Here is a 27,677-nt window from a genome sequence, read left to right as displayed (position 1 = left end):
TTTAGGAAAAACGGTTTCTCCTGCTTACATTCACGACACAAATCAATTTCTACCCGAGGTGGGTGTGTTTGCCGCTGCATATTTTCCCAACACCAACCGAGCAACTGTGATGGCGGTGGGAGGCAGCAGCCACTAATTCAAAATAAATCATGCAGCTAGCGTCAAAGTTCCAAGCTGTGAGGTGTCCCCGCCCCTTCAGCTGGGCTTTCGAGGCAAACCTGCAGCCTCAGGTTGTTTCAGTTGTAGACCAACCAGCTGCAAGTTGGGGTTCCACCACTGCCTCAAACTTGGCCTCAGTTATAAAGTCACCTACAAGGTGGGCATGCGTGGGATCACGGACATGCAAAGCAGAGGTCCTTCTAAGCATTTCCTCAGCGCGGTGTCTAGACGTGTATTTTAACTTGTGTTAACTAGAGAAGGCACCGGCTGGCCTAACTCAGAAGTGGCCAGAGACAACCGACATTCAAATGCTCCCGGGCCGCCCGAGGGGAGGGGCGGAAGGGAAGAGCGCTCCCATCGCCGGCCCCGCGCTTGCGCGCTCCGCCAGCCCCGCCCCGCCCCGCCCGCGCATGCGCTGCACTTTAAGTCGCGCTTTCGCGGGAGGCAGTGCTGGCGAGCGTAAGGGCTCGTTTCTAAGCGGCCCTCGAGCGGACGGTGAATGTTCCCGACGCCTCTCTTAAGCGCGGTCCGGGGGAAACTCTACTCCAAGACACCCCGGAACCACCGTCCGGGGTGTCACGGTTTCCTCGCGGACTTTCTGAGTAAGCACTTCCGCCCAGGACGGGGGCGGGGGGAAGGCTGGACTATCCGAGCCCCTTCCGGCACGAGCGACCGGGAGGGCACTTCCGGTGTCTGTTGCCAAGGCGCCGGCCGGCCCGCGGGCCGAGAGGGCGACATTCGTGGCTTCGTCCTCTGCCCCCTTCCCCGGGGGCGACATGTCGGGGCTCAGCGGCTTAGAGGAGGAGGGCTGCCGCAGCCTGCTCGGCCTGCTGGACAATGACGAGATCATGGCCCTGTGCGACACCGTCACCAACCGCCTGGTGCAGCCTGTGGACCGCCAAGGTAGCGAGCGCCTGACGCCGGGGCGGCCGGGGCGGCCGCCGGGCCCGAAGCCGCGGGGAGGGCGGGGGCGGGAGAGGCCGCTGCGGGCGCGGCTGCGCAGCTCCGCTTCAGCCCCCGCGCAGGTTCGGGCGCCCGCACGGCCCGCAGCCCGGGTCGGGGGTGCCGGGGGTTTGCGAGCGGCTGCCGCCGACCCGGTAAAACTTCGTTGACGCGGTGACCCGAGCACGAGTCGGGCATTTTCCCCGTGACTTCCGGGGAGCCCCAGGGCGCGTTTCAGCGTTTTAAGCTTGTGTCGTCCCCAGGACGCTCCTTTCTGTCCCGGGAAGGAGAAAAGCAAACACCTTTTGTGGGTCTCTTGGGGGGGGGGATACCCATTGCAGCCCACAAAAGGCTGGTGGCTTTAGTCCATGTGTGCCAAGGAACGCTCAGTCTCTTCCTCCAAAAGATAAAGCCGCCAAGTGCCGAAACCACGAGGTTTTGTTTTGTTTTTTTACTTAAAAAGTTAAATTAAAAAGCTCTATATAGGAACGTTGAAGTTATAAAACATTGCAAAATGTCTTTACTAGATACAGTAGTGCTGTGTATGTAGCTGTAAAGAAAGGGAGAGAAATGACTACTCGGTCCCTGTGAAGAAACCCAAAACAGTGGAATGTAGTAGCCACCCTGAAATGGATGGGAAAAGAGGCTAGCTTTGGGGAGGTTTGAAATAGAGGGCCTCAGAGATGCTGTGAGCCCCGGGGAAGGTATGTGTAATGAGTGCATTTCTAAAAATTAATTTATGCCATTTTGCACCCGTCGTGTAGCTGAAAGGTACATTTTAGTCTGTGTTTTCAGCACAACTTTTGAATTTAAAAACAACGTTCTGATCCTGCCACTTGGCAACTTGGATTATCTGTAGAATAAGGAGTTTGACAGCATTCCTTGACATCTCAAATACTGTCGTTTTAAGGGCTATAGTTTTTAGATATTTGGGACATAGAACTAATTTTTTTCTGAGCTAAGATTTTTTTTTTATTACAACAATTCTTATTTACTTATTTTGGTTTTGGGGGATGGGGTTTCACTATATCACTGGCTGTCCTGGACTTGGCTTTGTAGATCAGGCTGGCCTCGAACTGAGAGAACCTACTCCTCTGCCTCCCAGGTGCTGGGACTAAAGGCTGCACCACCATTACCAAGCAGCAGCAAGGTAAAGGAAGTTTAAGTATAAAGGATTTAAAAAACAAACAAGTGCATAAGTCATTTCTTGCTTTTCAATGCCATAGCTGTCTTATGCAAAATTAAATGTCACAACAAGAGCTTAAATATGTTTCTGTAGCATTTTTACTGATGTTGGATAAATCATCAAATGACTTTTGATTGCCTATTGATTATGTTTTTTTTTCTAGATGCTATTCATGCAATATTAGTTTATAGCCAAAATGTAGAAGAACTTCTGAGGCGCAAAAAGGTCCATCGAGAAGTCATATTTAAGTATTTGGCAATACAAGGGGTGGTGGTACCTCCAACTACTGAAAAACACAATCTTATTCAGTTTGCGAAAGATTATTGGGAAAAACAGTCACCGAAGGAGACAGCAGAACCAATTACAAAGACAGAGGCCATCCAGCTCTTTGAACAGGTACACAAGATTTGTAGTTAGTTCTGAGTCCTTGTTCTGTCTGAATATGCAGATAATCCTAGATCCAAGGCATATGTTTCATAGTACTTGTGTTTTTTAATGGTTTTTTTTTTTTTTTCTCCTTTCTATACTTTAAGACCTCGAAAGCAGCTTAGACAGAGAATGCTTCTCAGATGTAGTGGTGTGTGTGTAATCAGTTGAATGGGTGTGGGGCTCAGGTGAGTGTATACCTTTTCCCACGAATGAGAACTAGTGTACATTTAGAAAGTGTACTGTATGTTTTTGTACTTTAAAAGAAAGCTAATTGTAAATTTCCTTTCTCTGTAAGACTGGTAGTTATGTAAAAACTTTAAGAAACTTAAAAAAATAGTTTTCACTTTTTATCTATTAATCCTGGCTGCTCTGGGGTGTGGGTGTGTGTGTGTGTGTGTGTGTGTGTGTGTGTGTGTGTGTGTACTTAATGGTGATAGATTGAACTCAGACTAGTTACTATGCTGTCAGGTCTGGAAAGGCTGTTTTAAGGTCTTGTTTGCTTAATATATTGAAAAAAGAAATGCTCATAGCAATAATATATTATCAAGCTTATTGTGAAGACCTGGAAAATATACTTAAATATTTTATTCTGTACCAAGTATATTGAATAGGAGGAGGTCTTCTATATAGTATATATAGTATAGAGTATGACATAATATCTTATTGTTGCTGAGATACCATGTTCTGGAATACATAGATGCATGAAGTCTAGTTTATAGGGTATGTTTTATGGTAATATTTCCTTTTAATTAAAAAAAATTGTATTCCAGACATGGAATATTACCCATGTCAGTCATCTTTAGAAGTATATGTTTGTTTAAAGCAATTTTTTTTAAAGTTCTGACAGGCCTCTCCTGATTAAAAAAATAATGCTCATTTTAGAGCAGATATCATGAGTGTCAAGAGCTTACTTTTAATAGAATTTATGGTGATGTTAGAAAATGCAAATTCCTCATGGGTTTTATTAATTTTTATAATGTCTTATTTTTATAATCATCTTTATTGACATTTAATTCATAGTCAATAAAGGACCCATTTGAAGCAATTGTTTTAAAGTTTTGAGAGATGTGTACAGTCAAGGAAAAATAATATACAAACCATTATCATTGACTATTCATGCTGATATTTTAAAGTTTTTTTTTTTTTGAACTTTTTCTAAGATCAAATCAAGGAGATTGCATATAGCATTCGTATGCTACTGTTTATAATTAGTTTTGAGGAGAGGGGTTAACAGAGTAGGTAGAATGTTGCACATAGAAGACAAGAGACTTGATGACTACAAGCTCCAAGTCAGTTTTGGTTACAGAATAAGACCCTTTGGAGAAGAAAAAGACAAAAGCTGTAAGGAATCCATCAGGTTTGTTCCCAAGCACATCAGAGAAAAACAAAGAGGGGTGGAAAGGGAAAGAATGAGAATGAATAAATGATGAAGGAAGGAACTAACGGACAAACGAATGCATGCACGCATGCTAGGGCTGGTCTTGGAGTTCTGTGCTCAAGGTATCCTCCTCCATCAGCCTGCTGAGTAGCTGGCACCTTGGCCACGTGCCAGTGAACCCATCAGTGGCCTTGTTACGTTTTACGTAGCTAAAATTTAAATGTAAAATGTTTTCTTCCTTTTGGAAAGAAGTTTTTTTGTGCTTGATGTCATTTGGTTCCCTTTGCTCTCAGCAGTAATTTCACGTAGTTAGGAAACAGGTCATAGAGAGGGACCTTCAGTTTACTTTGTGTTTGTTTTAACCAGCAGGCAAAAGAAGATAAAGAGACTGAAAAGGTTGATTTCCGTCGATTAGGAGAAGAATTCTGTCACTGGTTCTTCGAACTTCTTAATTCTCAGAATCCTTTTCTGGGACCACCTCAAGATGAATGGGGCCCACAGCACTTCTGGCATGATGTCAAGCTTAGGTTTTATTATAGTACCTCAGAACAAAACGTGATAGACTACTATGGTGCAGAAATTGTGAGCCTTCGTTTACTGTCATTAGTGAAAGAGGAATTTCTTTTTCTCAGTCCCAACTTCGACTCTCAGGGACTAAAATGTGCTTCTTCTCCTCATGGATTAGTTATGGTTGGAGTTGCAGGGACTGTCCACAGAGGAAATACTTGTTTGGGCATATTTGAACAAATTTTTGGACTTATCCGTAGCCCTTTTGTGGAAAACACTTGGAAAATCAAATTTATCAACCTGAGAATTATTGGCGGGAGTTCCCTTGCTCCTGGAACATTACTGAAACCAGCTGTTACATTTGAACAGAGTGACTTGGAGGCCTTTTATAATGTAATCACTTTGTGTAATAACCCAGAAGTAAGACCTAATGTAAGGCAGGCATTGGATAGTGGGACTGGAGACCAGGTATTATGTAGTGGAGATGAGGCATTGTTGAACAAAAAGGAACTGAACTTGCCTAACCCTGTACAGCACTGATCACTGACCGTCAGCCTGAAGTAGCTGCAGAAACTGCCCAGCACAACACTCATCATCTCTCAGCGATTGCAGATGTGAGGATTGAGATATTTTAGCTGAAACAACCTTTTGGACTACAGACTAATGTGAATACTTGCCTATTTCTACCCAAGATACAGCAAATGTTCTTAGAACTTATTGCATTCCATCAAATAAATCCCACTTCAGATGTTGTAGATAACTGTGTGCCTTAGAAACCATAGGTGATGTTTTCATTTTATTTAGTGAATAGCCTACTAATCTCAGCCTTCAGGTAGCAGAGATTAGTAGTAGTCATGGCTTACAGGATATCTTACAAATGGATCTCATGAAAGTGTTGTCTAAAAAAACAAAACCAAAAAGTAACATTTTGGAGGTATTTAGCATAAAAGTTTAGCCTTGGAAGAAAAGGTTAAGCTACCTTTTTGAAACTACTCTTTCAAGTTATCTATTCTAGTCCACACAGATTTCTCAAAATCTACTTTTCTCAACTGTTTTGGGCAATAAATGCTGTTCTCAACACAGACGTTATTACTACTTAGGCTTCAGGCAACGGTTTAATATACTATGATACCCTGAATATGAAAAATATGCTTTGAAATTTTAAAAGTGTGCACAATTCCTAGGAAACAAATTACTTTTCTTCCTCCTGAATGATGGCAGTGGTTGACTCTCCTCAAAATAAAAACAAAGCCCATTTAGAACTTACAATATGGGTATGCAAATATGCATACCTATATCCTAACAAAGTTTTTTACCTCCATGTTACTGGATTTCAGATCCAACGTTGATTTCCCAGGTTAAAGGTTAAATTTCTCATCACCTGATAACTATTTGCTGATCTTGGATTTATTTGGAATTTCAGTTTTTAAATTGCTATTTGGAAAACTTGGAGGAAAATGGAGTTGTGTATTATACTTGTTAATTTTTATATTTAACTCTGGTCATCTAGAGTAATTGATTATGAATATTGGAAGTAAGAGATAAGCATACCTCCCATTTTAGTGGCATGCCTCTTTGAAGAGTACAAATCAGTATGTTCTAACATAATAAAGATGGAAATTCTTTTTGTCTGTATTAGAATAATAAACTCTTTAGTTTCAGCCCACAGTTTTTAAGGAGAGTTCTAAGCAGTTTAACCACAAAACATATTTTCCTTTTATGTATATTGTCAATATACTGTAGTAAGCTATACAGAAACAGCAGTTTATTAAATGCTTACCATATGTTCATAAAGACAACCAGGTCATAATTTACCCATTCTACCTCTACTCAGATTTTGAAAACTCTGTTCTTACTCATTTAGGTTTTATGAATTGATATAAATATCCTGAGAAAAGTACGAAATTAAAAACTGTTCTTGTGCTATTGTGTTAGCACCGTGGAAAGATGATCTTTAGTTATTATCAGTATTGAACTTTGAATGTAGCAGAAGGGGAAGGTGCAGTTCTTCCTCCCCAGAAGAAAGCTGCATTCTTTTTCAACATTTTGATGTTTTCATGTGCCTTTCCAAAGCACATGTCAGCCCTGTAGATACTATATTCCACATTAGGAAACTCCTGACTGCCTCACAATGTTAAAATTTCAGACATTGTCTTAAATCTTTAAGGTGATGGATTAAATCTTATGAATGAGTGTAATCTCTAGAAAATATATTTTAACTTATAAACTATTTTCAAAAGATGTTGGGATTAGATCTGAAATACTGTCAAGTGGCTCCTAAAAATAGTAACAAGTTATTATCACTTTGATCAAATGGTTGACAGCAAGCTTTGGAATAAGAATCTCAAACTGTTAACCTCATCCTAAGATGATGTTGATTATTGGTGAATATATTTAGGTAATTATAATGAATGAGTCCTGGGAACACTAACTTTTCTGTGTAGTCTATGGGATTGTACACTTCCTCCTTCCTACAACCCTTCCCATAACCTTTGTTTCTACTCAGTTTAGATGTAGGTAGCATAGTTGCATTGCTGGAGAATTGGATCTGGTTCTCTTCAAGTTTATTTGAAATATTAATTTTCTACTGTTGATAAGTTATTGGGTCAATAGGTTGTCTGGGTAAACATGTTGAGTTTTAATCTCACTATTGAAGTTTAGGTTGTCTTAGAGTAAATTTCTTTAGGTTGGAAGATTTTGATAAACTTTTACATAATCATAAAGAAAATATTGAAATTTTAAATAGTCACGAGGATGTATATAATGTAGATTAAATATAAATATAGAACATAAACTAATTTGACACCATTTAGTTTAGGTGTTCCCACCCCTCCCCCCAAGATGGGTTTCTCTATTGCTTTGGAGCCTGTCCTGGAATTCAATTTGTGGACTAGGCTGGCCTCGAACTTACAGAAATTTGTCTGGGAGTAAAGGTGTGTGCTCAATGTCCCTCTTTCCTAGCCTTTAGATTTTTAAGGAAAATTTCCAGATTATCAGAATGTGTTAAATGTGTTAGCTTCATTTTGTTAGTGAATCTTTCCAGTAGTCTCTAAATAATACTGAAGTTATGTGTTAAAATTGCCATATTTATCTTGAGTTTACTGTAATCTGTGAAGTCAGAACTCTAGCTCCATGTATGTTACATCATAAAATTACTGGCCTAGAATTTTGTATCTTCTAAATTCAATTTTCCATTGATACTGTATCTTCTTGTTCTTTTAGCCATTCAGTGAGGCTCTGTGATAATTTTCATCTTCAGTTTGTAGATGCTAAACAAGGTTGAAATTGCTTATATTTGACTTAGCTTAAAGGCTGAAGGCAAATTACCCACCACCAAGTCCACCACCTGTCTGTTGAGCAGTTCTCTGAGGAGTGTAGCTCAGTTGAATGAGTTCTTACCTCACAAAGGAAGGCCTTGGGTGAGCACCACCACCAACCACATCAACCTTTTGTGGCTGTGTACTCCTGTAGTGCCAGTACTGGGGAGGCACTTCAAGATCAGACTGCTTATAGCCATCTTTGTCTATATGCGACTTTGACACCAGTCTGGGATACATGAGAGTCCCCTCCCCCCCCAAAAAAAATTACTGAGGACAGTTATCGGAGCACTTTATAAATTTGTACACTCTCCTCCAGCTCTTCAGCTCTGTTAATGCTTACTATGAGTACCATGGTTTATTCAGAAGCTAATGCATTCCCAGACTTTGCCTCTCTGTTCATGATGGCCTAGTGCGTGTATGTGCACATGTATTTATATTAGGTGCTCAGTATTTGCTAAGTGGATCAAGGCAGAGTTATCTAGGGCTGTATAGTTAGTTACTCAATTTATTTATTTCTCATGTATTTTGTGAAGTCTCTTGACGTATTCTAGGCTGGCCTCAACTCCTTGTCTTCCAGTCTGTTTCTTCCCATTGATGGCACTGCACACGCATGTCACTGGATCAGGTGACAACACTGATTGTTAGGAGAGTGAGGTCATAATTGTACTTTTGTAAAAGACAAAGAAATTGAAGCCTCAATATTTTCATCTTACTGTTAGGGAGATAGTGTATTAGGCCTTGTTTTAGTTTCGGTTTTAAACTATAAATTCAAGGTTTATTATTGCTCTAATTTTTTGTTTTGGTTTGTTTTGTTTGCTTCTGGTCTACTTGATATATTTTATTTGTATTTTTATAATTAGTGTATGATGACTATGTGAATTTTTATGATGTGTATATGTGCGCATGCATGTGTGTGCTCATAACGCAGTATGTGTGGGGGACAACTTGTGAGTTGAGAATCACGAGTCCTTGGTTCTCTCCCTCTGTCTTGGGATTGAAGGGATTGAAGTCAGGTGTCAGGGCTGCCTAGTAAGTCCCTGTCTCACTGGACCCTTATTGAAGAACTTTAAGCTCTAATCTCTACTTTTCATGATAAAGAAGCTGGGTGAAACAGCTTCTGTGTCCTGTGATTTTGACACTGCATAGGTTCTCAGACACTGATTTATTTTTAAAAATTTAAAGTTTATCAGTGTGCAAATTCTTTATTATCTCACTTTCTTACAAAAAAATGCTTGTCAAAAACCCTGATATAAGTTTTTAAGTATAGGTGTGGGTAATAATTATATTTTTATTCATAGAAGGAAATGTTTGATACTAGGAATTGAGAGTTTTATCATAGCATATGCCATACTTTTACAGAAGAAATTTGTGACAGAACAACAGTTTAGGGAAAAGAAAAATACTGGCAGCCAGGTATGATGGTTCACACCTTTAATCCCTGCACTTGGGAAGCACAGGCAGTTGGATCTCCGTGAGTTTAATCCAGCTTCATCTTTAGTGAGTTTCAGGCCAGCCAGGACTACATAGGGAAGGTCTGTTTCAATAGATATAAAGGAAGGAAAAAAAAAAAAAACAAACAAACAAAAAAAAACCAAGACTGTTCTTAAAGAACACACCAACACACCAGTGTTTGATCTTAAACATTTTGATTTGGTAAGCATGTCTTGAGGTCTTGGTAGATGTGAGCTTTAATTTCTTACAGTGCTCCCCTGTTACTTGTACAAAGTAATTACTATTGTAATAGTATATTTTATTACAGTGTGTTTCTGTTTATTTATTGGTTTTTTTCAAGACAGGATTTCTCTGTGTAACAGCTCTGGCTGTCCTGGAACACACTTTGTAGATCAGGATGGCCTGTCTGCCACTGCCTCTCAAGTGCTGGGACCAAAGGTGTGAGTCACCATGCCCAGCTAGTATTTACATTTTTATTTGCAGTGGATAATACCCAGACAATGATATAATTTTTTTAATATTATACTAGAACCAAAAAGGGGGAAAATGTGTTAAGTCTTTAACATTTACTATTAAGTCTATAAACAATACTTATGATCTCTAATCATAAACTCCTAAAGCGATTTGCTAAGCTGTTTTTGTGTGTTTGTGTGTGTGCTTTTACATATAATATATTTCTGTATTTTTAACCAAGAAAAGTACAACGTGGTTTGACAGAAAGTGAATGCAAAACAGGTGCAGGAAACCCTTTACTTCTGCTGGTTTGCCCCGGGGTCTTTTGATGTGTAAAAGCAACACACAGAAATGCCTTTCAATTCCACCGCTGTAGATTCACATATACACAGGGAGAATTGCACTGTATAACCAACCATTCCTGTTGGAAACAGTGCGTGTGCCATGTAAGAGATCCTGTAGGTACAGTGTTTACAGTCATCTGAAACAGGCACACTGACAGCTGTCTGAAGTGACTGGGCCACACTGGTCCGGATGACAGCTTTTCACATTTGCCTTCCCCATCCCGCAGCCTCATTGCTCTTAAAGCACACTGACTTCCCTGGTAAGTGAATTTCATCAGGTAATCATTTCCTGTGTTAGCTAACACTTGACATAGTGCCAGGTAGATGAAACAAAAGTTAGAAGCATATTACAGAATTTGAGTAAACCGTAAGTCACTTGCTAGAAGCTTACACAGTTCAAGTATGAGGGAAAGCAGAAACTATTGGAAAGGTTTTATCAACATGAAAATAGCTGAGGCTAGACATGGTTCACCAGTAGGCTCTTACTGCTCTAACGGGACTGACCTGTAATTCTCAGCACTCATGTGGCAGTTCACACCCACCTGTAACTCTAGTTTTGGGGGATCTGGTGGCCTCCATGGGCACAAGGCATGCACATGGTACACAGATATACATGCAAACATACACATAAAAACTTTAAAGACAGTATAACTGAGTGCTGTTGTTGGTATTTTACTCTACCACCCAACTCCCAAATAAATCACACATGGAGGCTTATTACTTATAAACACCTAGCCTTAGCTTGGCTTATCTCTAGCCAGTTTTTCTGAAATTACCCCAACTACCTTTTGCCTCTGGGCCTTTTCCTTCCTTCTATATATGCTGCTTTCACTCTTACTTTCTGGGTGGCTGGCCCCTGACCTCCTCCTCCTATTCTCTCCTGCTCCGGTTTTGTTTCCTGATATCCTGTTCTTTCTGCCTGTCAGCACCGCCCATCCTTTCTTCTGCCTCACTGTCGGCAGTTCAGTGTGGGATAACTAGCCACAATGGGCCTGATAGCTGGCCTAGACAGACAGTAAGAGCTTGCACAGTAGACATATCCTGACAGCCAGCCTGGGTCTGCCAGAGGGTCTTGACAACAGCTGCCTAGTCTGAAGACATGATGTGGACCTGTGGACGGCAACCACGTCACCTCAGTCAGCAGACGCCAGCTCAGTGGGCCTCCCCTGGGGCAGAGTTGGGTGATACATAAGGCTCACCCCTCCCTGGAATAAACAGCCTGTTACTTTACCTCCAAGGGACACCTGTAGAGACCCTGCAACAGTTCAGCTCTTTATTAGACTGTTGGGTGTTTTAGACAAAGAATCACAGCTTCACAGAGTTAGACAAATGGCAGCATAAAAAAAGCAATACATCTTTACATCGTTAAATGTTCCAGAGCATAAATAGACGTAACACACCTTAAAATGATATTGTACAACAGAGTGCATGTGTGGAAGAACAATCCTGACTTGTGTTCTTGAAGTTACTCAATTCTCAAGCAAAATTCATGATATGAAACATTATTTGGCATAGTGTATAAATAAAAAGGCCTTAATTTCCAATTTCGTGTTCTACTTTTCTGAAAACCCAAAAATACAGAAAACAACTATATTAGGAAAGTTTTGATGTAAACTCAAATAGCACATCATCCTTAGGAACATGCCATTTCTGTGCCGATTCAGTGTAGGCTTCGGCAACTCTGAAGGTGACAGGTAAAAAGACACTGCAGAAAAGCCAAATCGCCACTTCCTCTTAAGAGCGATTAACTGGATATATAAGGTCAGCATTGTGGTTCATTGTTGAAGGGAGTAGCAGTAAATTTGGATTTCCTGAATTATGGTATAATTCAGGCTAGAGGAACCACTGGCCAGGAAGTCACACTTTTGCCCCTCCCTCACCACCTGTTTCTAGAAGGAAGATGTTTCACAAGAGGTTTCGGAATTAGGGCAGAAACTAAAATTTCTTTTAGATATTCTGTCTAGTGAAGGCTTTTTTCTGTACTACTAGGTGCCTTGTATGAATGGAATATGAGCAAAGCTCAGCCTTAAAGAGTTGGTTATTTTAAGATTATGAGGTCATGTGACTGTACAAATGGTTCAGGTCTACAGAGCTGCTTATCTCTTCACCATCATCTGGGTGTTTTGCGTACTGCAGAAACGATTGGGGTTAGTTCAAACCACATCCAAATACTGTGACTGCTGCGAAAGAACATTTCTTTCTGGAGCTGGCTAAAAGGCAGACTGAGAGCCCATCTGAGATCATCCATGGGCAGATTTCTTTTCCTGTACATAGGTGATAAGATTATTGAAAGAGGTGTATGGTCAAAAATATTTATATTGGTTGACCACTAAGCAAAACAAGCTTTATAGATCTTCCAGAAAAACCTGCCTCCAGAACTCTTCTGAAAGTTCAGCAGTTTGTCACCAAAGGCTGTGCTGCTGGACTGATTTTATGACAAATTAGTAATTACCTTTTCACACACAAGCAATTGACTGAAGTCACGTGGATTGCAGCGGCATTTAATGCCCCTTGTTTTCCTTTTTTCAAAACAGGTTTGATTGTCTGGCTATCTAGCCGATAATTGGACTACCTCCTATGGCTATGGTCTTGAACTGAATAAAAAATGAGAAAGGAGGGGCCAGAGAGGAGGCTCAGTGCTTAAGAACACTAGAGGCTCTTGAGAAGGATCAGAGTTTGATTCCCAGCCTTCACATTGGAATCTGATGTCCAATTCTGGTCTCCAAAAGCAAACGTGTGTGCATACACACACACACACACACACACACACACACACACACACACACACACACACGGGGGAGGGGGGAGAGAAGGCGTGAAAGAGAGGGACAGACACATACACATACTGTAGCACAATAATTTGTCTTTAAAGTGTGTTGTCAGACAGAATTCACTTTAGAAGCTTTTCTTTGCATTCCAGGAGTAACTGCCAGCTCTAAAGACCTCTATGCCCTTGGGCTAACATGTTTTCATTTGTTCATTGGCCCCTGGCTGCAGGTATGCACCCAGGTGTGGCACATCTGGCTGAGAGGTGTCTCTGACTACCTAAGAGTTGGCAAAGCAAATACAGCCTTGAATTCTACAGCTGAGCCATGTAGACTGAGTGACCCAGAACTCTGCTAGCCAATGCTAGTGTTTTCAGATCAGGTTCATCAGTAAGCTACTCCATACAGAAAGGTAGCTTTAGACACCCAGTGCCCACATTTCAAATTCTAGGCAAACCACGCATGGGATGAGGAAGCTCTGGGGGCTGAGCAGTTTTTGACCCCCTGCAGAGTTCTCAGTCCCTGCCATACAGATTAAAGCCACTGTCCCTGGTTTTTCCACTTGCAGGTTCTCACTGGGGACAGGGTGGGTTCTCACTGGGGACGGGGTGGGGTGGAGAGAGTGGTTCAGCCCTTAGCAGTACCCGCTCATAGACCTGACAATCTGACCTCAATTCCTGTATCCCACAGGATGACAAGAGAGACCTGATTCCTGAGAATTAGATTCCAATATTCTGGTTTTTGATATGTGCACACCTGTATCCACTCCCCAATCCCCTTCCCCCAAAAAAGGTTCCAAGCAAGTTTATATCCAACCAGTCTGTCCTCTAGGACTCCAGGACGACATTCAGGAAATTTGCCTTAGCTTTTTCCCATCTAACAGTGTGCAGGGTGGCTTTATGGTAGACTCCTGCTGATTGACCCCTCCACCTCCCCCCACCCCCCCCAACACAGCTCATTGTCAACCCCTGGACTGCCATGGATTTCTCCAGTGCTGGTCCACCATCCAGGAGGAGGGACAGGCAGACCAAATCCTTCACTGGATTTAAAATGGCCAGAACTGACTTTTTTTTTTTTTTTTGGGGGGGGGACATGGTTTCTCTGTGTAGCTTTGGAGCCTGTCCTGCTCTGGAACTAGCTCTTCACGAACTCACCAGGCAGTTCGAACTCACAGAGATCCGCCTGCCTCTGCCTCCCAAGTGCAGTGATTAAAGGCATGTACCGCTTCAGAACTGAGTTTTTTTTTAACCTGTTACTAGGACTTCCAGAACATTGGCACCAAGGCCAATTTTTTACTGTTCTGGCTTGTTTTATTTTATATTTGGGGGTTCGGAGTTATCTACCCAACAGGGAATGAGAATTGGAGTTATGAGTTGTTTCTTTTAAAAACTATGTTTTGTTCTTTGAAAGTTCCATATACTTGTACAGTGTATGTGATCATATCCAGCCACCACCGCCTCCCTCCTTAGATTCGCACCCCACCAGTCTCCCAGCTCCATGTCCTCTTTGATTGCTAGTAACAATCCCCTGTGTCCACCTAGCAAAGTTCACGGCTGTGTGGCCATCCACTGATACAGGCAACCTGTCAGTGGTCACTTCCTACTTTTCTATGTGTCATCTTCCTGTCCCCGCCCCTCTAACCCTGCGTTTTGACTGTCACTCATTTCTTTCTAGATTATGTATAACCCCTCTCGTTTTCTCCTTAGAATTTAATATATACTTTACTGTCACAACTTTTATTATTCATAGTATGGGGAAATTTATAATCCATCCTCTTACCCCAGTACACCTGATAAAGCTTGTATGCCAGCATAATTGCTTTAATCCTAATGGCAGCAACATCCCTGTTCTCAGTGCACTAGCCTCTGTCTAGCGCTATCGCCTTGCCTGCAAGAACGACACTCAACAACAGGATTCTTCTGCAGCTATGTTTATTGCGCAGCTCATTACAGCAAGTTGAGGGAAGACCCCCAGGAGAAAAAAGGGCTCTGCTTATATATGCTCAGAGGAGTCGTGTCCGTTACTGACAGGTGCAGCCCACAACGCTGGTAACGGTCACCCCATGACGTGGATCGCGCATCCGTGCCTTGGTGGCTTATGGACAGGAAACCGGTGCCATCTTCGGAAATGGCACGGGTGGCTCTCTACAAGCCTCCTCTCCCTTGTTGATGGACCTTTCTACTGTTGTTGGAGAGATTGCCAAAGGGAATGCTAAAAGCCTCTATTGAGTCAGTTATCAAATAGAAACTATGATTCTCTCAAGGCCTATGTCTATTACTTTTACCGTCTTCCAGATATATAGCTGGATTCAAGCCCTACCAGATACATAAAGGCCAGATACAAATTAAGACTCAGGAGCAGTGTTTACTCCCAAAATGATGCTTGAGGCTTCTACTTTTCTTTTGTCCTTCCTTCCTTCCTTCCTTCCTTTCTTAGATTCTTTTATTTATTGTGTATGAAGTATGCTACCTGTATGTATTCCTGCAGAATAGAAGAGGGCACCAGATCTCATCACAGGTGATTGTGAGCCATGGTGTGGTTGCTGGAAATTGAACTCAGGACCTTAGGAAGCGCAGGCAGTGCTCTTATCCATTGAGCCATTCCCTCCAGCTCCTGAGTCATCTCTCCAACTCTTCTGCTTGAGTGTTCTAACTTAAATAGTCATACTCTGGTATGATTTAGATGCAGCACACTGAACAGGATTCAGTATTTGGTCCTCTGGGTTTGGATCTAAAATTTACTTTCTATTCCTGTATTCATTCCTTTGAGAATTGAGATGTTTACCCAATGCTGTTTTATCTTGACAACATTTAAAAAATATGCATTTTCACAGTTAAGAATTTGCACTGATAACTCTCTTAGGAAAGAGGAACTCATACATTAACATGGGATAGAAACTGTTGTACCCACTAGGAAAGTCAGTGTGTAGGTTCCTAATAGTACTAAAAATACAACTACTACGTGACCAAGCTACTCTGCTTCTTGGTATAAATATCCCAAGAAACTCTAAGTCATCATACCACAGAGATACTGTCTGTCTATATTTATTTCTGCATTATTCACAGCAGCAAGGAAATGGAGTAAGCTTAGATATTGACCAACAGAAAAATGGATAAAGAAAGCATGTATACATACACACAATGAAGTTTTATGCAGCCATAAAGAAAAATGAAATCATGCATGACATTTGCAGGAGAATGGGTGCTACTGGAGAGCATTACATCAAGTGAAATAAGCCAGGTTCAGACAGACAAATGCCAACTTTTCTCTCATATACACAATTTACATTTAATTTTTTCCTTTCTCCACCTCCCTCACTGTGTGCGTGAGTATATGTGTATATGTCAAAAGATCAGAAATGAGATAGGAGGAAGAGATCTCAAGGTTTGAGGGAAAAATGAAGGGCGATAACAGAGTAATGGATTGCAAATGATAGGAGAGCGGAACTACTTAGTGTATGTCAGAATGGGGGCACTGGAGAAGGATTAAAGAATATAGTAAAATGACATACATGTATGAGGAGTCTAATTAAATGCATTTCTTTTTAACTTAAAAACAAAACAATAAAGGAGAGAAACTTTGTCCAGTCTCTCAGAAGACCTTCGACTTTTCAGCAATGCTGGGACTATTATGTCAATGAGAACTCTTGGAGATGGGCTGAGTGTGTCTTGCATTGTGTGATGCATGTGAGCCTTTCTAAACTGGGGTGGAACATTATGGCTTAGATCGTCAATATCTCCAAATGCCTACTTTCAAAAAATGACCAGAGTTTGGGCCCTTGGAAAGCTTTGATCTTATGAATGGGCTAATTCATGTCTGGAATCATAGTATAGTTCAGTGGGTTTCAGGAGAAAGATTTTGTTATAAAACTGACCTCTCTCTTCCCTGTCCACAGTGTGGAAACTTTGGTTGGTCACTCACTTCCCATCATAAAGCTCTGCCTCACCACTGGCCACTGCGCTCACTTGGGCCATCCAAGTGGTGACTTAAACCTCAGAAACTGGAAGCTAACACTTCCCCAACTTCATTGTATCACATATATTGTCATAGTTATGGAAAAACGAGTAACAAAATAACATGTGTAAATTTTTCCTAAGTGTTTGGCTCTATAATTGTTAACGATGTGATCTTGGGCAACATTAAAATTTGAGGGACTTAGTTGGGACCACAAATCTGTGGATCAAGGAGTACTAATCTGTATTGATGGTTTGGAGGCCACTGAAGGGACCCAAAGGGAAAACAGAATATTCATGAAATACGATAAGATATTTGGTTGGTCGAAGTATATTAGGAGCTCTAATGTCATTAAAGAAATTAATTGGGATTTTCTGGTTGGTAAATTTCCTAATTGCAGGCTAATTGGCAGTTGCTGATCACCCATCCCCAGTTAGTGGTTATTTGGCAGTCTCTGATTTGTTTAGACTAATTAATTTCTTCTTCATAGATTCACTTATGTTGAGTTGAATTTGTTTTGCTTCTGTAAAAATTTAGGGCAAGATGTACATATGGCTGCTGCCCCCAGTGAATTATTTTGGTAAACATTCATGCAGAAGTATTTACAGAGAAATCTACCAACATCTTCAATTGGCCTGAGGGCTGGCATCAGGGAGGATCTATGGGAGATGCATTATAAAGAAAATGTTCTGAAATAGTTCACAGCAGGGCTTGTGGTGAATGTATGGCCACTCATGTTATTTCAACCATGTCCTCTAAGAGAAATTTAATAGTAAAATGTTGAAACAAAACAAACACTATTTTAAGTAAAATAATATTTTCCTGGTGCGATTTGCCAAAACGTTACTCATGTTTACCAAAAACTTATGCCTTTTAGTGCCAAGTTATTGATGCTAACTTTTTTTGTAGATGCTAAGATGCATTCTAGTGTGTTTAAAAAAAAAAAAAGGAAGAAGCTCACTCTGAAAATTGAAACAAGAAGTATGGTTAACACAGCAAGATCTAACTGAATTGATACAACATATGTTATAAATCTCAAACTTGGAGAAACTCCAGTAATTTTTACCCATATTAATTTGTAAACATTTAAATTTGACTTAGAAGTTCATCATGTCAATAAATAGCTTTTTGGGTCACATATAATGTAGAATGGGGGTCTAATATGAATATAAGTTAACTAAGCAATATGTAAAGTTAAAGACTAAATAGTAAGGTAAATTTTAAATGTTGACTAAACAATTAGGATGTTCACAGTGATTTTTGAGTGAGCAAGTACATTTTAGTTTTTAGTTTTTAAAGTAAATTATCTCCCAGTATTAGAAATTGCCTGTACTGATATTGATATTCTGAGGATTTTGATTAAAAAAAAATCTAGTTTCTTCACTTTCAAGCATAAACTTTATTCATTTTAATATCATTTAAACATGATGACTAGATTCCATTTTACTAGAAACAAATTTATAAAGGTCTAGATGCTTCTCCTTTGTATTCGCATCCCTCTTGGTTGGTCACAGTTTTCTGAACCAAAGCCTTTGCTTGCTTAGAACCTGATGCTTCTCAAGAGGGTTTGGAAGGAAGGGGCCCCTCTCACATTTTATAGTAGAATGTGGAAGTTTACTGACACCTTGTGGCCAGACAGTTCACTTAGTGTTCTGTGTCCACGCCATAGGATTGGCTTCCTAGTGGTCATCCAATGGGAAAATACCTTCTACTGAAAGTTCCTGAGGACTTAAATGGTTCCTGGAGTTCTGTCTCAGCAGGCTGTCACTTAGCTGCGGAGCACTTGCAAGGTCCATGGTTCAACCCCAGAGTCGCTCCACAAAACAAGGCACAAGACACAGGACACCCTTTGTTCTGTTGTATTAAACAGTTTTTAAAGTTAATAATTAGTGTGTGTGTGTAGATTAGAGAACACCTTTCAGAAGTGAAGTCTCTCTTTGCAATGTGGTATCTGGAATCAAACTCGGGTCCTCCTAAAGCCTCTTGCTACTCCCTCCCCCACCTCCCCCTCTCCCGTTTTGAATGATAGGTCCATGGCTGTAATGAATCTTCCTTTCAGGGGCAGAAGAGGGAGGGATTGTGGGGCAACAGGAAGAGGATTGGGGATGAGGACCCATACGATGCCCACATTGAAATTTAATATCTGAAAGGGTATTTTAATCATCCCTAAGGAGAAGCCTAAGGGGACGGGACGTTGAATGACTATTCAGTTTCTATTCCTGTGTCCAGTTTTCCTCCCTCCCTCACTTCCCTCCCCACTCCTGTGAGCCCTTTCTCATGTAAGGACTGAAATTAATCTCTCAGGCAGTTAGGCAAGCAAGCACCCCTTGCTTGCATCATACTCCTTTTCAGACTGCTGTTTCTGGGTTTACCCCAGTCCTTCCCCATTATACTGGTGACGGATGAAGATGGTGCTGAAGTGGAATTCTGGAAAGCCATTTTATGTCATACAAATCTGAGAAAAGAAAAAACCAGGATTTTGCACCTCAAAAATAACTTTGCTGCTAACAATTTGAATGTGAATAACTTTATAGCTAAACAAGATAGGCATGGGGCAGGGAGCTTTTACGAATTGTAAATGGATTTTTGTGTGTTTGTTTTTTGGTTTTTCGAGACAGGGTTTCTCTGTGGCTTTGGAGGCTGTCCTGGAACTAGCTAACTCATGTAGACCAGTCTGATCTTGAAATCAGAGATCCACCTGCTTCTGCTTCCCGAGTGCCGGGATTAAAGGTGTGCGCCACCCTACCCCCACGTCTATGGTTCTGACGTCCCCTCCCCCACTCCTGGAGTGAGTGACTCAGTATCTTCACATTGTTATCCTCTGAGAGTTGGTGGGGAGAGGAAGGGGGAGGTAGTGGAAGAGGTATTATTGAATATGTTGTTTTCTAGGTACCATTCCTAACCGTTTGGTGTTAGGAGCCAGAGCATCCAACCATTGCCCCAGGTCAAGAAGTCTTCTGTCAATCATGGAAAGTCCTCTTGTTCTATTCTTCAAAGGGGCCACCAGTGAGGAGGATTGAGAGTTCAAGGCTCGTGTTAGCTACAAAGGGACCATGTGCTTGAGTGACAAGGCTATAATTTGGTAATATGGTCAATTATTCCAGTTACAGATTTTTATTATGCTGCATCAGTGTGGGGTAGACCTTTCAATGGTTTGTAATGTAAGAGAACTTAATGCATATTTTTAAAATGGGAGATGATTAGCAGTGTAGAGAATCCTCCCTGTGATTATAGTGATTGCATACAGACTTGGCTTCAGAACTTAAGACTGTATTTCTAATATAATTATAAGTAGATTTTGTAGGTTAATGATGCTACTCATGTTTTATGAGTATGTATGAATAGGTATTTGCATATAGTTTACTTGTGATTTCAGTGAAAAATTTACCTTTGCAATTTAAAAGTGTTTTTAATTAAAATATTTAATATAAATAGTGCATTTCATCATGTTATTATAGAGTATAGAATTTGGAGAGACGTTATTAATGATTAAGCCTCACTAACTAATAAAGCAGAAGTTGCTGTTTGACTGTAGTCATGATTTGAGTCAAAGTTCCCCAGAGAAACAGAACAGCTGGACAATTTCATAGGACAAATTGAACATACTGCTGTGCAGCGAGCCTCTTGGTCTGCCAACTAGTTCCATGCCCAAGATCTGGGAGAGCAAGTTCTGCAACTCAGCCTGAGGGCAGACCAAGGTGAGCAGCCTCAGCTTGAATGGTGAGGAGTGGACACCAGGCTTCCTCCTCCCTCTGCCATTCATTCTATCCAGGTCCTCAGCAGTTCCTCCTACAAGTGCCCACCTGCTCTCAGGAGGGCCGTCAACCACCTGACTTCCACTGACTGTTTCTAATCTCATCCAGAAACACTTGAACAGAAAGAGTTGCTAACTGTCTCATTGAGCATAGTGGAATGTTCCAGTCTCAGGGGAAACTGTAATACAGCACCAGTCTAGCTGAATTATAAGCCCCGGGTTTAGTGAGAAATCCTTTCTCAAACAATAGGATAGAAACTGATGAAAACACCTGACGTTGACCTTAGTGTCCACACATAAGAACACCCATGGGCATGCAGGTGTACCTGCAGAAACCCACAGAAACAGCTGACCTGAACAAGGAGGCTCATGAGTCGCAGACTGATAGCTGGAAAACCAGCATAGGACCGACCTATACCCCCTGAATGAGGGCCTTAGTTAGGAGGCCTGGGAAGTCTAAGGAACCTTGTAAGGAGTTCGGTTTTTCCGCCTGCCGCCGCTGGTCTTGTCTCGCCGCCACGCCGCCAGCCCCAAATAATACACAGAGACTCTGTATTTGATACAATGCTGTTGGCCCTGTTACTTGTTTCTTATCGGCTAGCTCTGCCTTAATTATTAACCCATTTCTGCTGATCTATATATTTCTCTTACCGGGGAGCCGGCGGCATACTGCTTTCTCCAGACTCTCCATCTTCACTCCTCCTTCCTATTTCCTCTTCCTCCTTGTCTCCTAGTCCCTCCTATCTTCCTTTCCTATTGGCCAACAGTGCTTTATTATTAACCAGTATGAGAAACATATACAGAATGACATCTCCCATCATCTCCTCTTTTCTGTCTAAATAAAAAGAAGGGTTTTAACCTTAACATAGCAAAATATATCACATAACAGTTATCAAATAAGAATCACAGTTAACACTATTTAGTCCATTAACATTTAGCAAGATTTGAAGAAAATATTCCATCATCTATCATATCTTTGTGTGTCTAAAGTCTAAGTAACTTATCTTTAATACTAAGGAAAACTGTAACCATAACTCTCTGTCTTCAAGTCCCTCAAAGACCACAGAAGGATAGTATAAACTCTAGAAATGACAGGGACAACTCACTGCCTGGTCACCCGAAGTTCTTTTGTAATCTTCCATCTTCAGCCCATAGGCCATAGTGTGTCTGGCAGACTCTTCAGCAACACAGGAAACTTTAAACTGTCTTCTTGTATTGGCAGTTTGTCAGTCACTTTTCTCTGTGTCCTGCATACTGTCTCGCAGACTCTTCCATGAAGCAGGAACTCTGTAGCAATGTCCATCTTGAATCAGCAGTCACTTTTCTGTGGGTCCTGCATGTCCAGTATATACAGCATAAAGTCAAACAGTCCAGACAAGAGCTGTATCTTGTCCAAATGGCTAGTCTTGCCATACTGGAAGCAAACTCCATAACGCGTTTCTTCCATGTCCATCTTCCTTTCTGACCCAGGTGGCGTTGCCAGGAGCAATTATGTCTCACTGTCAAGTAAAACCCTAAACCATTTTAAATGCCATATTCTGTAGGTCTTTGAAAGGTTTGAAGAATGCCTATCCATCTCAAATACATCTCTATATATCTAGAAAACCTAACTAAACTATAAGTTTTGACTATTATAGGTAACTATAAATAATCTGCACAAAATTATACATTACATTTCTAACTGAGCTATATAAACACAATACCTAAACAAGAGGAGAAATATACATATGACAAAATTGAACTTAAATTTGTATCAGTAAATGAAAATCCATTCCAAAACAAAGTATTCATATCTATATCATAATTCCCTTTTTACCTTTAAAAAGATATTGGTTGTGATCATTAACCATTTATAACCAAGTCCATTTAAATGAAAACCAACATTTATAAACAATATTTGTCCATTTAAATGAAAACCAACATTTATAAACAATATTTGGGAATTTGGGCGTCGTTCTTTCCAAACTACTTCTTGCTGATAGGGGGCGCTGTCATGGGGATCCTAAGAAGTTGCAGAAATCTTGGCTGTAGTCTTCGAGGCTGCCTTGTCCAAGCTGTTTTGAATGTTGGATCATCAGCGACTGTTTCAGGGGGCCTGGCTTGATCAAACCACATTAGTCTGGAAGGAATCCACAGCTTTTCATTTTCTGTGGAAACAAAAATAGAAATCCTTTTCCCCAGTAACTTGTCCTTGAACTTAAATGTTAGAGTCAAAGCATTTTTAAAATATATAAATTGAATTAATGCAGCAGCATTTCCTTTATCAGTTGTTCTTATTTTCTCAGTAGTCAAACAATGCAGAGACAACACTATAGCATACAGTAACCAGATTCTCTCTGAGCTTTTCATCTTTACCTGGCTTTATTATTACTCTGTTTATTTTACTTTTATTTTTTATTTCTTGACATAGGGTTTCACTGTGTAACTCTTATCTGTCCTGGAATTTGCTCTGCATACCAGGTTTACTTTGCAAATCACAGAGATCTGCTTGCCTCTGTCTCCTGAGTGCTGGGATTAAAGGCGTGTGCTACAACACCCAGTTCCTCTTTGTCTCTTTAAAACCATTTTTTTCATGTCTACGTATATTTTAAAACACACTGTAAACCTTTAGAGGTTTTTCTTAATATGAATCTGTCTTCACTGTAAATCTTTATCTTCGTCTGGCTACAAGTCTTTTATCTGGTAAACAACAACATTGCTAAAATGAAAGTCATAGCTGTGTCAGCCGCGGTTTACCAAAGATGGTGGTGGGTACTTTTACCGCCAGAATGGAAAGCTGTGCTCACCACCTTGGTCTGCGCTGCCACCCAGAAAGCATGCTGCCGGCTTGGAGATGTGGTCACTGCCATTGCCATCTCTCATACACACCAATAAATTGTTAGCAGAGTTATTTAAAAGCTGTGTGGTTTTTTGCCGCTTAAGCTGAGTCAGGAATCTTCCCTTAAAGGAGCCGCGCGAATATCTGCTTGTCTCTAGCAAAGCAGAGTACAACCGAGAAAAATGCTTTTACCAAGAAACCTTGCTTGTCTCTGTTCTTTTGTTTCTAAAACCCTTTTTTAAGCTTTTGTTAAATTTTAAGTGGAAGTTCTTATTAACCACGTGGGCGCCATTTGTAACGAGTACGGTTTTTCTGCCTGCCACCTGCTGCCTCTGGTCTTGTCCTGCCGCCGCGCCAGCCCCAAATAACACACAGAGACTCTGTATTTGATACAATGCTGTTGGCCCTGTTACTTGTTTCTTATCGGCTAGCTCTGCCTTAATTATTAACCCATTTCTGCTGATCTATATATTTCTCTTACCGGGGAGCCGGCGGCATACTGCTTTCTCCAGACTCTCCATCTTCACTCCTCCTTCCTATTTCCTCTTCCTCCTTGTCTCCTAGTCCCTCCTATCTTCCTTTCCTATTGGCCAACAGTGCTTTATTATTAACCAGTATGAGAAACATATACAGAATGACATCTCCCATCAGAACCTCTGACAATGGAACCAGGATGTATTAGGAATGGACTTCAGTATCCCTCAGCTTAGAGACAAAGGAGAGGGTCTAGGCCCTACCCCAAATGATTTGACAGATTTTGATGATACCTCATGGAAGGCCTTACCCTCTCTGGGGAGTAGATGGGATGGGGTTGTCTGTGGGAGGCATGGGAAGATGGGAGGGAGAGGGAACTGGGATGGATATGTAAAATAAGAAAAATATTTTAAAAAAGAAAAAAAAGTTATTAGTGAGCAATGAATCTTCTGGATGGGCTGTTTTTGGACGCTTAAAGAGAGAGTCTTGCACAGCCAGTTCTAAGAAAGGTACTGAGGAGATGGGCAACCCCCTCACTCGGAAGCATTATGGGGCTTTAGAACTGGCTTTGATGATTCATAGAACACTGGCTACTACTGTTTTTCTTTTATTTTTGGTTTTTGAGACAGGGTGTCTCTGTGTAGCTTTGGAGCCTGTCCTGGCACTCACTCTGTAGACCAGGCTGATCTTGAACTCAAGCATCACCTGCTTCTGCCTCTCAAGTTCTGGGATTAAAGGCGTGAACCATCACCACCTGGATACTGAAAACATCTTAATAGGACATCTAAGCATGGGGTACTTTAGCTAAAGCATTAATGGTGTATGCTTGTTAAGTTTTTAAACAAATGCATGTTTAAATGCTATTTTAATTAATGTGACATTTCGTTACAGTTTGCTGGGAGTTTTAAACTTCCCTTCCTATTTGTCATTCTTTGAGGGATGTTCTCACCTCCTGGGTATTTGCCAACCAAAAGTTTCTAGAAATAGTTGTGGGGGGAAATGAAGCATAGTGAAACAGTTTAGCTTCATTTGCTCTTCATCGACGCAAGCGTCTTGACAATCCCCAACATTTCCAAGTGACTTGCCCCAGTGAGTTTAATGATAGAAGTGGCTATTATGTTTACCTACAGCTGCTTCCTTTGCACTTAACGGAATTAATTTACATCTCTCTAACTGGAGGTACCGATCTGCCAAGCACATGACAAAGCCTGTCCCTCAGATAACTGGATAATTTGGGTGTTTGGTGCACTGAAGTTCTTTATCAAAAATGTATACTACCATTTCTGTTTCTCAAAACCATAGCTGCTGTCCCTTTGAAGTCGTTCCATAAAAGAAAAAACAAAGTCCATAAATTCTGGGTGTAGCAGCTGCTCTAGAACGTTTTGCACATATAGAATCATAGAAAACCAATCTCCCCTCTGCACTCATCTCATTATGTAGCACAAGCTGGGCTGGAATTCCAGATAAGCCCTGCTTCTCCCTCCTAAACATGTGAATTATATCTGCCATACTGGTAAGCAATGTGTTGGTTTTCCAATTTTTTAAAATCCGATGCAGATTTGAGGATCCGTCCAAGAACCACACATATTGCTGCCACCCTATAAAGCGTATACCACCCTACTAGGATATACTACCTTTGTATAAGATATACATCACCACCCTATAAAAATGTAGCAGTAGCACTCACTAGACTGCACCAGTTCCTACAATCTTCAATCTGGAAGTGGCCTTACAGAACAATCTTCCATGTCATTTGACCCCTGCAGAATTAGAAATCCAGAAAAATTAAAGGACTGTAGACTTGAGATGGCATTTTAGCTCACAGCATATGACTGTGTTATAGAATAATGAAAGTAAGTAGATGACATATTGGTTACTTACCCATTTTATCCTTTCTACACGCTATTGGATTGCCAGCAGAGACATGAAATTACATTAGGAAGTGACAGGAAAAATCAGCAGGGGACCACACTGTCCTTGCCCTCCTGGAGGCTAATGCCTGGGAACACCTTCATTGTGCTATCTGCAGACTGTAATACAGAAACTTGTCAGTGTTGAGAGATTTTGGTTAACAAAATGCCCTTTCTCCCTTGCATGGCAAAATGACTAATTGAAATACTCACTGAGGAGATTTTAATATTAATGATTTTCAGGGGTTGAGGCTATAGCTTCGTCATAGAACATTTGCCTAAAAGTCCTGGCCTTGATCTTGACCATCACACATAAACATACATACCTCTTCCCCCCCACATGTGTTCATACATGTGTACACATACTCCTTACATTCAAATATAACTTGGCTGTGCATTTAAGATTATAGAAGGAAAGATAAACTTCTGAGGAAGAGAATAATACTAAATAAAACCAATTGCAGTTAGAATTAGAGAAAAGATGATAATACAGCCAGTCCATTTTTGACTTTTTTGTTATTCTTGTTAGTTATTATTATTATTATTATTATTATTAACATTTTGGATATTTGTGAAATTAGAGAGTTGACAACCATCAGAGAGGAGAACAACAAACTGTGCCATGATGATTAAGGGTTCTAATAAATATTGAGTTTTCAAAAATTCACATTAATTCTCTTCTAAATTAAGTAAATGCTTTGAAGCATTGTCTTTACTGACCTGAAAATCTTATTGAATTCAGAATCGATTCTGAATATGACCACCAGGTGGCGGTGTTGTGACACAGATTCATATTGTCAAGGAAGGAATCCCGAGTTCACATGTTGAATTGGATTTTCTGGGCCTGCACTCATTTTTCTTCCCATTTTATATTATCTTATCATAAACTAGTATTTCCATTTCCTTGTATAAGTTCAGCACACTTTCTTTTGGTAGGGGTCATTAGATTTTTATTGCATATGTTACCTCTAAATAGTAAATGCAAGATAATGCCTTTTAACTGATTGATTTTCCACATAGCAAGTAGGATCCCAAGTAATGCTAAATAAGCAAATTTCGATATGTAGTACTCTTTGAAGAGCCACACAGCATTTAAAATAAGGACAAATACCATCCCAGTGCCAGGGCTTTGCTGAAGAACACAACAGCACTCCTTGTAAACAGTTCTTATGAGTTAATGTGCAAATCCCACTTCCAGTCTCACAGACAGGAGGGAACTAGTGTTCTGCACCAGTTACTGCACCTGAATATGCAGAGACAAACAGACTTGGTGTTTGCTTATGTGGCATTAAAAACACATTATTAGGGGCTGGAGAGATGGCTCATTGGGTAAGACCACTGGCTCCTTTTGCAGAAAACCAGAGTTTGGTTCCCATAATCCACCTGATGGCTCACAGCATCTGTAACTCTACTTCAAGGGGACCTAATTCCTTTTTCTAGCCTCTGTAGGCACTGCACACAAGTTGTGAATATATATACATGTAGGCACACTACTCACTTCAACAATACATAATTATATGAAATATGAAATGGTATAAGTTGATTCAAAAGGGGAGATGGGGATGAAGAGGAGGCTAGAAAGTGAGGCAGGTGAAGAGTTTCCCACACAGGGAAAACTGTGCTTCAGAAAGTTATAAGTGGTAAGGGAAGGTGGTAAAGCCAAGAACAAGAAGAAGTGGTAGCAACTAGGACTTGGGAATGATCTAAATGTCAAGCAAGTGATGAATGGATAATGAAAGCATGGTACTCATGCACAATTGTGTTTTATTCATCTGTAAATAAAAATGAAATTATGGAATTTTCAGGCAAATGGGTGGAACTGGACAACTTTA

The 27,677-nt window shown here is 40.7% G+C and overlaps 1 protein-coding gene across 1 annotated transcript; it reads left to right on the top strand.

Moving 5' to 3' along the window:
- Positions 1-811: 811 nt before the first annotated feature.
- CUNH3orf38 (chromosome unknown C3orf38 homolog) lies at positions 812-5,380 on the top strand. Its single transcript, XM_051191729.1, has 3 exons — positions 812-1,062; positions 2,451-2,683; positions 4,461-5,380. Exons 1-3 carry the CDS (start codon positions 936-938, stop codon positions 5,139-5,141), a joined length of 1,041 nt encoding a protein of 346 aa, XP_051047686.1. The 5' UTR covers positions 812-935; the 3' UTR covers positions 5,142-5,380.
- Positions 5,381-27,677: the final 22,297 nt, after the last annotated feature.

The sequence above is a fragment of the Phodopus roborovskii genome, unplaced genomic scaffold (assembly GCF_943737965.1).
Source record: "Phodopus roborovskii unplaced genomic scaffold, PHOROB, whole genome shotgun sequence".
Classification (NCBI taxonomy): domain Eukaryota; kingdom Metazoa; phylum Chordata; class Mammalia; order Rodentia; family Cricetidae; genus Phodopus; species Phodopus roborovskii.
Note: the sequence above shows the minus strand (reverse complement) of the source record. Positions and strands in the feature narration are given on the sequence as shown.